Raw genomic sequence first — 15,001 nt, forward strand, 5'->3', positions numbered from 1 at the left:
TAAACACAAAGCAACTCCCTTTTTAGACATGATAACTCATTTGCACTCATAGTCCTCATCTAAAAATATCAATGTCTTGACACATGGCTCACAAATCAGTAGCATCAATATAAAAATCCATTGCAATCACCTAGAGTAGTGGGCAAATAGAAGCTCTCGATGAATTTGTTGGGGAGACCTCAACATTGAACTCACAAAGATCACCACTAATCCACGAGCCACCTCCACACCTTCGTGAACACTATCCCACTCCCTCCGCTAGTGCTTGGTCACCACCTTTAGGCTTTGACTATCTTTGCCTCTAGCTTCTTAGGTCCTCCTCTCTTTGATCTTCTCCTCAACCTGTTCACAAACCTCTCTCTTTCTTGCCCCACAATTCTCTCTTTCCTCCTCCACACCTCTCTATTTTTTTCTCCCTTTGCACTTGATGTTGCCACCTTATATAGCCAATGCAATCCCTACTTTAAAGCAAACCATGCTTTTCCTCTTCTAACATAATTGGTTGCTTGTATAAAAAGGCATTTGGCTACCCTACACAACACTTCAAAAGCATCTCTATCATCATGCTACCACAACAAGGCAAAATGCAATTAAGTTTTTTAGGATATACATATGCTAGGCCTTAAAAAGTTTAGCCCCCATTCACATGCAATCAAACTTAAGGTCTCTTGGACCTTGTTTGCATGGAACTTTTGTCCAAGCCTCTCATCAAATTGACCCATCCAACTTCCTTATCAATATCTAATCACAAGATGTCCTGGATATGGATGTGAATGGCCTTGAGATCTTATATATTGGCCAAAAGCACCTTTATGCTATTAAAGACAAGTTGGTGGTGCTCACACATGTACTCCCTGACCTCAAAATATCATGCCCAAAACCTTTGAGTCAACCACCAGGTCAAATCCCAAGTAAAACCTTCACTAGTTAATAGGAAAGACCTTGACATGCTATCCTATAGAACTAAAACTTCCTATCACCTAAGACCATCCCAATATTCCTCTTGCCTTAGGGCACAAAGGCTATTTATTCTTTCCTTTCATGACTTTTCAATGCATCATTATCTTGTCCCTAGATCCTTACAAAAATGGCTCAAACCATGGCAAAAGGTATCAATTACACTAAGCACAACTTATTAAAGGATGATGTTATAAGCACATGGCTTTGACAAAGTACGTTGAAACATGCTTTGTAATAATGAAGTCTCTTACATTAAGGGTGGGTTCAGACAACAACAAAAGAAGAAAGCACTTTTCTTAGAGCTACCCTATTCTTGTTCACCCAAGGCAGAGGCAATGCATGTAAAAGTAGAAGTCTCACATGGTTACTGCACGTATAGAAAGACCTTATTGGCTATCTGGTGGGCTCAAAGCCCTTGCACCCACCATATTCACCTTTTTTAAGTGGAGATGTTCCTCTTTCTAGGGGGGGATGCACCCATTTTCAAGTGGATCTAGAGACAATTCACTTTTCCTTTGGCTAATGACATGTTTCCCTACAAACAATGTGCCCTTGTCTCTTATTCCTTTGCTATCCGTTGTGAACCCAACCTAAGGCTATGTGTTGACACAAAGGGATCATCGATTGGTGCAGTTGAGCTTTGCATTTGCCAGAATCGTTCGTAGCCGCGTGCACGCCACGACCCTGCATGGGAAGGGGGGCAACATTTGAAGTCCATGTGCCAAGGATGTCTCTTGCTCGTGTGCTTGACGAGATGCCCCCTTGCCCACCGAGACAAACTTATGGAAATGGAAAAGAAGACCTCAACAAAATTGAAAATGTCGGCATTAAAATAAAAAAAGAGGGAGGAAAAAACACCAATGTTGCATACACCTATTAGGCTATCATCCATCTTCCTCTTCTCATTCTCTCTCTTTCTCTCCTTCCTCGAATCGTGTTTCTTCTCCCTGTTTTTATTGTGCTGCCGGTGGGGAATGCAGGTGGCCATTCTCCTCTTTTTCATCATCACCTCCAATCCAGCGGCCTCCATTGATCCTCCTGCACACAGGAAAAGACACTTTGGACAGGGAGAAGAAGAAGGAGAAGAGGAGGAAGAAGAGGAACAGGAGGTAGAAGAAGAGGAAGAAGAAGAAGAGCAGCAAGAGGACCCCCATCCAATCTGCTTTTCCCTCATCAGGTAACAACAAGGCACACATCCCTCCCATTGCCTTTATGTGCTTCTCTCTTTTCCTGAACTGGTTCCTCCATCAAAGCTTTTGTCCCCCACCCCCCCGTGTTTCTTTCCCTATCGCTTTACCTAGATCGCCCCCTCTCCTTCACTACTCCATTGCTACTCCCTTTGCTTCTTAATCAGATTCAAAACAAACTTCCTGCTTTCTTTGTCCGGCTTTTGTGGACCTCTCTCTTGCCCTTGGCATCTTTCTTTCTGGAACGCCCTAACAGAGCATCCCCTTTTCCTTTCCCCATGGTTGCGAAAGTATGAGTGTTTTCCCCTCACTTCTTTGCTACCGACGTCACTGATAATCAGGCGTTTGGGCAAATCCATCCCCTGGGCGTTTGTGCTATATTCAAGTTATCCACTAGGGTTTCAAGAAACAAGCAGAGCAGGCCTTTGAGGATCAAGATGGAGGAAGAGAGCGCAGGGAATGTTGCAGATAGGCGAGCCGCAGCAGAAGATGAAGGCAGCTCTGCTCCTATTCCAGAGCGGGTAACACATACCACCTTTTTGCTTCATTATCCATGAAGCTACATAGATGCTATGTTATGATTAGATGACTCTCTGCAATAGACGTTAATCTTGCATTGGATTTCTTAACGGATCACAGAGTATGTAGTATTTTAAGGTATTGAGACGTGTTATGGTACTACATCTGATACATGGGGATGGTGTTGCACGTTCTAGGTACAAGTAGGGAATTCTCCTGTGTATAGAATCGATCGAAAGCTTGGGAAGGGGGGTTTTGGTCAAGTTTATGTTGGCCGCAGGATACGCAATGTTTCAGAACGTTCTGGTCCACATGCTGCAGAGGTATTGTGGCTTTGAAAATGTTTTGATCCCTTATTGCTTACATGTAAGACAAGCATTACTATGTCCATAGTTGGTCTGCTTAGAAATCAGCATTACCTGTACAGGTTGCTCTAAAATTTGAGCATCGGAACAGCAAAGGCTGTAACAGTGGGCCACCATATGAGTGGCAAGTTTACAAGTATGTTTTTTACATCCTTTAGATGTCACCATTTATTGTGCTCATGTGCTCTGCTATTAAACATCATTTCTCTCATCTGTCTCACATTATGTAGTTCCCTCAATGGTTGCTACGGTGTGCCTCATGTACATTTTAAGGGACGACAAGGGGATTTCTATATCATGGTAAGGCATTGTCCTTTATGGTCTCAATCTGTAGATCATTTAAGGTGCATTAACGCATGCACAGTGATAGTTTACAAGACTCCCTTGTATCCAGGTCATGGATATGCTAGGGCCCAGTTTGTGGGATGTATGGAACACTTCTAACCAATCGTAAGTATTATTGTGTCTTCTACTTGCAATTTTGGCACAATAAGCTGTACTTTCTCAATCCGATTCCTTAGTTTGTGGTGCTTAAACTTCATTGAGCAGGATGTCCACAGAGATGGTGGCATGTATAGCTGTTGAAGCGCTCTCAATTTTGGAGAAAATGCATGCAAAAGGGTAAACCTAAAGATTGCTTATGATTTTGATTCATTCTTGGATGATGAGACCATTTTAAGCTTTGCATTCTTTTCTAGGTATGTCCATGGGGATGTTAAACCTGAGAACTTCTTGTTGGGTCATCCTGGGTCACCAGATGAGAAAAAACTCTTTCTTGTGGACCTTGGTCTTGGTAAGAGAGTTTTTTACGAAATGCAAGTGCATCTGTTGTTTGTCTGAAAGTGTTAATAGTTATTTGTGTCTCCCAATTCATGATGATTTTTGCCATGTTGTCCTGATTGCCAGCCTCAAAATGGAGGGATGGTGCCACGGGCCGACACATTGAATATGATCAAAGACCTGATGTTTTCAGGTTAGTCTTGTAGGAGCTTCAAAATACTGTTGCTGGAGCACCCTATACTCATAGCAACACAATGTATTTCTGTTCTTTTTTAGGGGAACGGTGAGGTATGCAAGTGTCCATGCTCATTTGGGCCGCACAGGCAGCAGGAGAGATGATCTTGAGTCACTTGCGTATACTTTAATTTTTCTGCTTCGAGGTCGGCTTCCATGGCAGGGTTTTCAGGTCTGTTCCAAGTTCTTGTCAGTGCTGAAGTCTGCCTTTGAATTGGTCTAGACTTCTTAGGAGTCTTTATGTTTCAGGGTGAGAACAAGGGGTTCCTGGTGTGTAAAAAGAAGATGGGGACCTCCTCTGAAGCTCTATGCTGTTTGTGTCCTCCACCATTCAAGCAGTTTCTGGACACTGTTATCAACATGAAATTTGATGAAGAACCAAATTATGCAAAGTTGATAAGCACTTTTGATGGTATTCTAAGTCCAAATCCTGCAATAAGGCCTCTACTTACTGATGGTGCCCAGAAGGTATTTGGCATGTCACGATGTTGAGGTTGTTCTACAATAGATGGCCTTTGAAGTTAAGATGCTGAATGATTTAAATTTGTTTCAAAACATAGGCTGGTCAGAAGAGGTCCAGGATGTCCATTGAAGAAGTAGAAGATGATCAACCCAGAAAGAAAATACGTCTTGGAATGCCAGCAACGCAGTGGATTACTGTGTATAATTATTGCAAGACAATGAAACAACGGTAATGTTCCTTTCATGGCCTTGTGCCTGCTTGATGAAAAAAAATGCTGCTTACATCTTTTCATGACTGATAGCAACTTCACTCCCTAATTAGCAGTGCACATATTGAGTTTTTTTTGTTGATGTAGCTCATATTTTCTTCAGTGAGATTCTGCTTCATTTTTACTTGAGGTGTTATTCAATGGAAAATTAGTGAATAATTCTCAGCAGCTTACCAACTAATTGAGAGTGGGAACATTTATCTCAATTCGGGAACTCAGATAAATCTAGAGTTCTATTGCCTTGACCTTTATACTTCGGTTCCTGCATAGGACAAGTTCATTGACCAAAGCTACCTCCTGTAGCTGATTGAGAAGAGCTGGTAACAAAATGCATCCTCCAAAGCATCTGGTGACAATAATAGGAGGGAAAGACGGCAGTTTTGGTGTGAGAACACAGGTGCTGGAATCAAGTGGCAGCAAAATGTAAATGTTGACCAGCTGGTGGCAGCACGAGGGAGATAATGGAGGAAGAAACAAAATGCAGGTATGTAGGATTCTAATGATGGAAGGAGAGAGATGATGGTGGTAGTGTTGGAACTGAAGGCTTGTTAGGATCGTAGTAGGCAACCACATAATGAAAGAGGCAATGCCCAAAGATAATGGGAATAGGAGTTTGCTATGAGAGTCAATGAGAACAATCGTTGAGCACGTGCTTGCTTGCCCCATAGGTTCCCATTTTGCACACCAAGAATCTACAAGTACTAGACTCAATGATTGGTTGCACTTCCTTCTTTTATAGATACAAAAGTGGGGATGTCCTACCATAAGTGGGTTGGCTAGTAATCAAATAAATAGTAAGGGGCTGCCCATAGATTAGGGCTTGGGCACTTGTGAGCCCCTGAAATGAGCAAACCTCAATATCGTATGAAATGAGCAAATCTCAATACCCACTCTTAGAACACTTGTGAACAAGCAAAGAACAATAATGACGAGGATGTACCATGGGTATTCGAGCATTGTATTGTAGACTCCGGTTGGATATGCCTTAGTAAAAAGTCTCCATGAAGAAAGGTCTAGTTCCGGATGCCCTCTTTAAAGGCAAAGTAGCAAAGTATCCATAGTGTCTCACTTGTAGTCACACAAGCTCCATAGATAGTCTACTGCGATACCAAGATTCGCTCCACTAGAGTATAAGTATGCCTTTTGGGTCCCCTCATGTGAGACCACATGAATACATCATGTTGCACATTCCATCATAAACTTGGTCTAGACACATTAATCCAAGGTTTGGAGTTGCTAGAATATGTGATCTTGATAACACATGTCAAATCCACGAACTTGAAAGAGCATCAATATGCCCTCTCTTTGCCGTCACACTTACCCCTTCTTGACTCGGAGGATGTGAGGGGGTGTAGCATCACCAGAGCAAAACCAAGATGACATTGACCAACCAATCTCGTGTGTTAACAAGCACAACCATGAGTGCCACCACACGGAGCAAGAGCATGTCTTTTTCCATCTGCATGCTTCTTTAAATGTGACATGCATGACCACTTTGCCACATTGTATGGGAGTATAAACTTCAAAGTTTGGAGCAATCCAACCTCTTTAAAAAGTAGTGGTGAGTGCCGAAGCTCTCAAACCACAACTCCATGAGATATGTCAGAACACACATGAACAATAGGGTCATAATGAGGGGAAGTGGAAGGAAATTACTTGTAGGTTACCTTGGTTGGGATAGTAGCAGAGGGAGCGTGATTGCTTGTAAAAATCTCACGCACAAACAAGTGATGACACATGCACTTAAGTTTGACGCCAATCCAAAGGCAAAAATTCCAATACTAAAAAGAGTTTTTGACTAGTCAACCAATGCAAGGCACCACACAAAGCGTTCTTACACGGAGAATGAAAGAGCAAGCATCAACCGTGAAAATGCATGTCCCTCATCAAACCTAAATGTTTGGTACCATGTGAGAAGAGTAATAGGCAATGGAATCATGAAAGGCACAATGCACAAAGACTTTAGGAACAATAATTCACTATGAGAATCAATGAGTATGATGGTGGTGCTCCCTCTGTTTACATAAATTTTGTTGGTTCAAGACTTAGTTATTGCAGCCATAGTCTGTCTGCTTATAGACAAAGAAGAGATGTGCTACCATGAGTAGGGGTTGCCCATAAATTAGGGCTTGGATGCCCATGAACTTATGAGATAACAAATCTTTATAACATTGATGTGGAGAGGGCAAGATGGTAGCAAAAGTTGATATTGATGATTGCCAATGAGCTGATGGAAACCTGGTGTTGATGATGTAAGATCAAAGGGATGAGTGTGATAATGCCCATGATTCGAGTTTATAGAACTATTTGAGCCCATGGTCTTACCTAAACCCTAGAAATTTGTAATTCGCATCCAATCAAGCATTAGGCAAGCCATATAAAAAACGATAATAAGATCCCAACTACTTCTCCAAATACAATATCTTAAGTACCTATTTTAATATTATGGAATTATTTTTGGGGTTGCATTAGAGCAAAATAAATTTAGATAGTAATATGAGTTGACTAACTCAAACATCACATCAATTAGATAGAGCAACTTTGAAGTGACTTGGCTACATATGGGAAGGTTCTCTTTTCAAAGGATATGACAAGGACTCTGCTTTCACTCCTTTCCTTCATCTATGATGTCTTCTATCCAAGTTAACCCCTCTACCTTGTGTATTCACAGGTCTCTGATAGGGGGGAGCTTGTCCTTGTGATCCTTGAACAGAAGACTTAACATTTTGATGTTTTTGGTGGCTTGTAGCTATCACTAAGAACTTTACAATTGATTCTAGTTGGGGAGGGAAGCAAATAGGGAAGGAGGAGAAGGGAAAGAAGAAGGATCATTAAAAGTCCCCTCTTGTAAAAACGACACTCATGTAGAGGATCAGTATTGGTAGCAGCACCCTTGGCTTTGTCCATTGAAGGGGTTCTAAGCTGTTGTGAAGGACATTGTGTGACAACATTGATGACTAAGTGTTTGTTAGCCTTTACAGAGGTTTTGACCTCTTGAAAGCCTAAGTCATGTTGGTGGATAGTGGTGCCATTACTCCTATCATCATATGTCTCCGCATAGGGGTGTCGGGATTTGCAAGACAGAGGCATGATAAGTCTACATTGGCTATTCGTAGTGTGACTCATGTTGTGGCTCTTCCATAGCTATACATTTGAGTTACCTTCTTCTTGAGATGATTCGGTGGAGGTTGAGGCTACATGAGAGCTTCTCTAGCTGATCTACAAGAAGATGGACTTTATAGGTCCATGGCCATGTTGCCCTTGCAATAAGGACTTACATGGAAACAAGCATTCTTTGGCATGTTCAATGTGGTTGCTTGTAACTTGAGGCCTGATAGGCTAGTTGTGCACATTTGGTTGGAGAGTTACTAGATATTGAGACATGCCCATTGACACCTTGTCTTAGTTGCATATGAGGCAAGCAATACACGAAGGCTTTCCATGGAGGGTTCCCATTGAGCCACTATTCTTTAGCTTGCCCATATCGATTTACAGGCCTTTGTGCAATCCATCACTTTGCAAGGTTGTTTGCTTCATGTTGATTGTTGATAACTTCTCCAAATTTGCGTGGGATTTAAAAAAGGGACAAGCCTTTTAGTGCTTCTCAAATAGGAGTATGTGGAGAGAGACTACCAATAAAGTTAGGACAATGAAAGCAAATTAGGGTGGTGACTTCATGTTCCATGAATATTAGCAATATTTCACATGATATGATTTAGATGCTTTAACCCTTTAGCTGACCTGGATGGCAGGTATATAGACTCGAGCAGCATCCTATTGAGGTTGGCAGCTTGCTTTCTGATGTAGGAAACATCCTGCTGACCTGATCACCTATTTAGACCTACTAGGTGGCCTCTTTTTGAGGTTAAGAGTAGGGCAGATTTGCATTTATTGCAGGTTCACCCTTTTCGGGCATTCATGGTCCTTTACCAGCCCTTGGATTGGTTGCGATTACAAGCTGAAGTCTTGTTTTCCTCAGCATTTATTGTTTCCTCTTTTTACTTGGCGGTGTGTATGTTTTCTTTGGCATTGAACACTCCTTGTCTACCTTGCCTAAGTCAATTTTCTTTTGTATTGTGGCCTGATGGACCCCAATTAACATGAGGACACCTCTCATTGGTTGTGTTTGTTCCAGTGGTGGCATTTTCTTTGTTTTCTTGTAGGTACTTTATTGAAGGACATCCATGGCTGACGTGCATGCTTTGGGGGATTATGTGGTATGGGACAATTCAATCGGACTACCATCCTCTTTCTCTCTCTTCCACTATTTTCCTCTGAGGTGTCCAATCCTCGATTGGGATTGATGGTATCTCTTGAGCATGTGCCAGTCTTGCCTCTCTACCTGTATCCAACAAGTTGGATGGGACCATAGAAACATGAAACAGGGAATGGGAATGGGGAATGGGACGAGGACACCAAACCTAGGGAACGGGGACGTGGGAACGAGAACAACATTTAAAAAAATTCAAATTCATGAAAAAAATTTAATATTTCACTCATAATCCATGTGGACTCAAATCATTGTAAGTCTTAACTGTAAGATATCATGTATCGTTCTAAAACTACTCATTAGAAATTGGATTGCAACTTACAAGGCTCAAGAGATAAGCTATTCAATTATAAAATGCATAATACATATGCCATAAATGATAAAACAATGAACAATGAACTAAACTGTAAAGTCTAAGTTGAAAGAACATGCCTATGGTACCATTGCCAGAAAACTTAAAAAATTACAAATATGAAGCCTAAATTCTAATCTTTGAAAGAACATGCTCATTGTCCCAAAAAAGACTACAAATAGAAAGTCTAATCTCTAGATTGAAGTAAAATGTGGCATGCCAAAATAGCCCAAAGGGCAATTGCGAGACTATAAGTACCAAGTGTCACGACTTACACTGTCATGAATGATCATAATATCATATACAATGTACATGTGTCATGTATCATGAGACTCATGATAAGTAAACTAAATCAAAGATCGTCATTATGATCTGAGGTTGCTCTAGCTATTCTTGAAGTGTCAGCCTCATCATCATGTGTACCATGAATTATTGCATCTTCCTCAACATCACCATGTGTTTCCTCTTCTTGTTGCATCTCCCACTTTGTGAATGGATCGGACTTTGTTGTCATACTGTTACATAACATCCTCAAATTAACACTGACGAATACTAGATCGTTTGCCCTCTCCACACCAAGACGGTTCCTCTTCTTTGAAGCAATGTGAGCATATGTACTCCACAATTGCTCCAAACAAGAGGATCTAATTGAGTGACTCAAAATTCGGATGGCTAGTTGTTGCAACTCAGGACCATCTGAACCATAGTTCTCCCACCACAAAGCTGTTCCAATCTTACAACGATCCTCCTGTGTATCTCCACAACCAAAAGACCCTTGAAAGGTTCTATAATACGAAAGCTGATCTCTGATCTTTCGTCTATTTCCATGATCAGACACTAGACGAGACAATATAAGTCTCCATGCATCCATAACCTGAGTGTCATTCTCCTGACCCTTGTCTTGGAACTTAGGATCAACAACAAATGCAGTTGCATGCATGGGTGAGCTATAGGAGTTCCATCTCGTCACAACTAAATGGCGTATCTTCTCATATGCGTCATCATTTGGTGCCAACTCCTGTAACGTTTCATTCAACCTATCCATAGCTAGCCTCATTTACCTTGCCAATGCAAGGTTGCATAGTATCCATAATCCTCAATAAATGCACAATAGGTGATACCATAGCATCTATCCACTTTACATCATCCCAAAAAGTGGTTATTTGCTTTCTCCAAGCATAAGATACCTGTAGGAGTATCTGCCAATGTTGATGAGGTGAACTCGTCACTAAGAAATAATTGCCTCAAGGCACCATTGCATTCTCTTAATTTGCCTAGCATCAAGAAGTTAAAGGCAAATCTGGTATCATAGTATTTTAAAAGTGTCTTCTTTGACCGCAAAGAAAAGTGATGGCGAAGAAACTGGTGATTCAAAACAAAGCTAACCATTTGAGCTCCTTGTTCTATGACAGGTGCAATCCATGATAGGTTGCCAATATCCTTTACTAGGTTGTTCAAGCAATGAGCCATACAATATGAAACTGTGATATGCGGATAATATCCTTGGATAATAGCACCTGTTGCCCTATTTGCAGGCTCTCCATTTGCAATAAATCCCACAACATGCTTTGGGCCAATAAGCTCAATACTTGTAACCCACTCTGCTACAAATACATCTGTTGACTTTCCTGTCTCTAATGCATCATGTGAAGATATAAAATACATTTCCCCACGAGAATAAGCAACCATACCATGAATGGATCGCTTGCGTGTATCACTCCAATCATCAACAATCAAGAAAACTCCATTTTTAGCCCACATGCTCTTTCTAGTCACTGTTGCTTGCTCAACAAGGTGCTTTTCCTTGTCGAGCAAAGTGGCGCGTAAGGTCTTTGATGATGGAGGTACATATGAAGGGTCATACTCACCATTCTTCTTGCATATCAATTTAAAATACTTCGACTTGGCTGCACGAAATTGAATGTGGTCATGATAAAAAAACGTGCCACTGATGTATCCACCTCTTTCTTCTTCTTGGGATCCCAACTAGCATCAAGTGTGCTCTGACTATGTGCAACATGTGGCGCTATTGATGCCATGGCCGATGCGATGCCTGCAGTAGGTGTGGATATAGCATTTCTTGATACTGACTCTGCTCTAGACACATTTGATGGGGATGGTGTCACAAAAGTTGCAGGGTTAACTGCAACACGAGGTGGTCTAGATGCAAGATAAGCTTGTTGACCTGCTACACAGTCATGAAGCTCCCTTTGCTTCTCCAAGGTCACATTTGAACAACATTGTACTTCTAAATTTCGCTCATGTAGGAGATGAGCTTAGACTTGATTATGCATAAAACAGAACAAGTAGCAAGTGGTATTCTATATTCTGATATTTAAGTAACTTTGAAAAATTAAAATCAATAAAAATTCGAAATACAAATGCTCAGCTCAATGGATTACCTTGTTTGCTTCATTAGTTCGCTTGTATGGGGAAAGCTTGCAAGTCCATGGTTGAGATCCTCCACCACTCAATGGGTGGTCAACATTTACTTCTTCCCCCCATGACCAATCATTGGACCTTCTTCCTTGACCACCAACCCGACTAGCGGGGTGGGAAGATGAAGCCATTTCAGACTGAAAATTGAAATAAAAATGGCTCGAGAGAAGTGAGAACTCTAGTCTCGAGAGAAGGGAGAACTTAGAAGGTTCAAGAGTCGAGTTAAGAGAGAAGGGAGAAGGAAGAAGAGAAGAGGAGAAGAAGGAAGAAGAGAAGGGAGAAGTGAAGAGAAGGAAGAAGGAAGAAGAGAAGGAAGAGGAGGGAGGAGATGGGGGGATTGGCGGCTAGCGAACTGATCACGGGGGGGATTGGCGGTTGGAGCCTATCGGACTGGTCACTGGGGGCGGGAACGGGCAAACAAAGCAAGCAGAAACGCGAAGTCACAGTCTGTAGACTATCGGGCGAGAGCAGCAGTTGGCCGAAGGTAAGTGGGTGCCATGTGGCGTTTCCTATCCCATTTCAGACAGGGAACGTTCCATCGATTAGCAACGCGTCCCATGACGGCTTTGTGTCGGGGACGACGATTTCGCGTGTCGAGGGGCCATTCCGACCGTTTCTTGTTTCTATGGATGGGATAAACTACCCTCTATGTTCGTGTTGCATGGAGTGTCTCCTTGATGATTGTGACCTTTGGGGTTTTGTTACTGTCCCTATGCCTTGACCTACCATGGATCCTTATGATAGTATGATCGCGGATTCGACAACTTTATGGGATCAAATGAATGCTAGAGCTTACTCTTTTCTACTTTTCAGATGTATAGTTTTGTACTCTTGTATATTAGACATATTCGCACCGCTGTAGAGGTTTGAAGAAATTGGCATCTCTCTAATGGATTTAGACATTTAGGCATCGTCCATCTCTAGAGTTGATGCCACGAGAGCTTTCAGTTGTAGATTTCCCTACAATGAGGGATCACATTTATAGTATGGAGGAGCTTCGAGGTGAGCTTGCATCCCTTGGTATAGACATTTCTTCAAAGGACCTAGCTGTGTCTTCTCACATCTTTCCTCATCCGCATATGGTGTGTTCTACACCAGTCTTATCACTTGTTATAGCTGAGAGACTCTCACTTGGGAGGAGCTAGTCCCATTGGTGCTTGAGCAAGATGTGTATCATAATGCAACAAATTCTAGTGGAGCTCGTGCACATGGCCATGCTTATGCAGCTTTATCTTCAAGTATAGGACAAGCTAAGGAGAATAAAGGAAAGAGGAAGAAGTTGGAGTCATCTTTTGACTTTGATGCAACTTTTGTGGGAAAGCGTAGAGGATATGCCATGTGTCCTCATTGTGGGAAGACTTCGCATCTCGAGGATTAGTACTAGAGGAAATACTCTCACCTTTGTCCAAGAGAGAAGGGTGGATCTATATCAAAGCCTTTGTTGACTTTGTTAGTTGCTATTATCACCTTGTGTTTCTACACATTTATCAAGTGGAGGAGCCTTCTACGATTGTCTCGTCTTTTGAGTAGCCTTGGCTCATTGACAATGGTGCTTTGAGTGATATGACTCCTTTAGGTGATTTGAGTAGTTCATTGACGATGGTGCTTTAAGTCATATGACTCCTTGAGGTGATTTGTTTTAGGATTTCCATTCGTTAGAGGGTATCATCATTACTGGTGACATCTTGTTGGTGCCTAAATAGTAGTATTGGTACCTTGCCTCTCTTGTCCAATCGTCCATTGAGCTCCGTTTCTGAGGCTCTACATGTTCCGGACTTGGGTTTCCTTTTCTCTTAGTTTATGGCCTTCCTAGACTTAGGACTTGCATTGTCTTCACTGAGCTGACTGTTTTTGTTGAGAATTCTTCTACAGGAGACACTTTTGTGACAGGTTGGTAAAAGGGGCTGTCTATGCTCCATTTCCCTTTCATTATGATGGGCCCTCCAAGGTGGCTTTTTTTGTTGCACCCGTTCTCGTTTATGTAGTGTTTACCCAAGAGGTTGTATCCCATTTCCACAATCTCCTTTGGTGGTTCCCATGTTGGGAATAAAGGCTCACCGTGCCTTTTACTGTGTTTGAGTGTGAATGCACCCTTACACTTTTTGTACTTTATATGTATTATCAAAACCTGAAAAGTGGTGCACTAGTCTTTGTACCGAACATCAAGTGTCGTGTTCACTCTCCTCTGTACTACTCTCTACTCTCTCTGTGTGTGTTATCAGTTGCATTCACTCTCAGCTTAGTAAAAAAATTTCCATCAAACTTGTATCAAAGCTCAAGTAGTGCACGCTTCTCGAAGTCAGACAGGCTAGTCAGGCAACCTCAAGTGAGAGGTGTCGGCAGCAATTGTTAGCGTCCAGCAGGTGCAGGAGAGGCAGTCGGACCAACAAGAGTAGCAAGCAAGGGACGGGCGACAACTTTGTCAATGCCTATTGCAGGCGACACACTACTAGGCTCATGCGATATGTGACCAGGCTCAACGACACGAGATGGGCTCAGTGCGAACGAGACGGGCTCACGGAACATGCGGTGACCTATTAGACAGGTCACCTGTGACCAGACCAGTCACGAATCCGATTCAGCAGTCAACGTTGGCATTTTTTAAAAATTATTTGAGAATTGTTTCCCTCCCACAATTGAATGCTCATGCACACATGCACAGTGTGCAAGCATGACCTGAAAAATTGGGGCTTTTCCTGGATTTAGGGACTTTAATGCAGAATTGGACAATTTGACTCAAAAATTGCAAAATCAATGCACATTTGCTTGTGAAAATTTGGGGCTTTTCACATTTTAGTGAAAAATTTTCAATTTCATTGAAATTTGTGCACACTAGACCCGAGAAAATTGGGGATTTTGCATAATTTCATCAGTTTTGCAAGAATTGCCTTGTATATGCACTTGGGCACGTGTGTTGATGCAATTTGAACAGATTATCGTCTAAAATTTTGGGGCTTTTGATTAAAATTGTCAAATTTGTACCCGGGAATGTCTTTGGAGCAGAAATTGTAGTGAAATTTTGGGGATTTCACATGTAATTGGTGACTTGGTCTCTAAATGTGTTAGAAATTGCTTGAGGAGTGCAGCAAAAGACACTTTTTAATTCTGAAAATCTATTTGCAGATCTGAAATTTCTGCAATCTTGGGGTTTTCATTGCTGGTTG

At 41.8% G+C, this 15,001-nt stretch overlaps 1 protein-coding gene across 2 annotated transcripts in view; it reads left to right on the forward strand.

Moving 5' to 3' along the window:
* Positions 1-1,832: 1,832 nt before the first annotated feature.
* LOC148018003 (casein kinase 1-like protein HD16) overlaps positions 1,833-15,001 on the forward strand; it is a 28,548-nt gene continuing 15,379 nt past the window's right edge. The window contains exons 1-12 of one of the 2 annotated variants that reach the window (XM_087661110.1): positions 1,995-2,137; positions 2,489-2,668; positions 2,864-2,989; positions 3,094-3,167; positions 3,262-3,331; positions 3,426-3,481; positions 3,581-3,652; positions 3,730-3,824; positions 3,938-4,004; positions 4,088-4,217; positions 4,295-4,513; positions 4,606-4,736. In XM_087661110.1, the coding sequence (XP_087517236.1) occupies positions 2,585-2,668; positions 2,864-2,989; positions 3,094-3,167; positions 3,262-3,331; positions 3,426-3,481; positions 3,581-3,652; positions 3,730-3,824; positions 3,938-4,004; positions 4,088-4,217; positions 4,295-4,513; positions 4,606-4,736 (1,124 nt within the window). In that variant the 5' untranslated portion in view covers positions 1,995-2,137; positions 2,489-2,584. Of the gene's footprint in view, positions 2,669-2,863; positions 2,990-3,093; positions 3,168-3,261; positions 3,332-3,425; positions 3,482-3,580; positions 3,653-3,729; positions 3,825-3,937; positions 4,005-4,087; positions 4,218-4,294; positions 4,514-4,605; positions 4,737-15,001 lie in introns of both variants that reach the window. The other variant, XM_087661109.1, reaches the window with a different exon arrangement.

The sequence above is a fragment of the Lygodium microphyllum genome, chromosome 21 (assembly GCF_053477565.2).
Source record: "Lygodium microphyllum isolate KBCC chromosome 21, Lygodium_microphyllum_v1.1.10, whole genome shotgun sequence".
Taxonomy (NCBI): domain Eukaryota; kingdom Viridiplantae; phylum Streptophyta; class Polypodiopsida; order Schizaeales; family Lygodiaceae; genus Lygodium; species Lygodium microphyllum.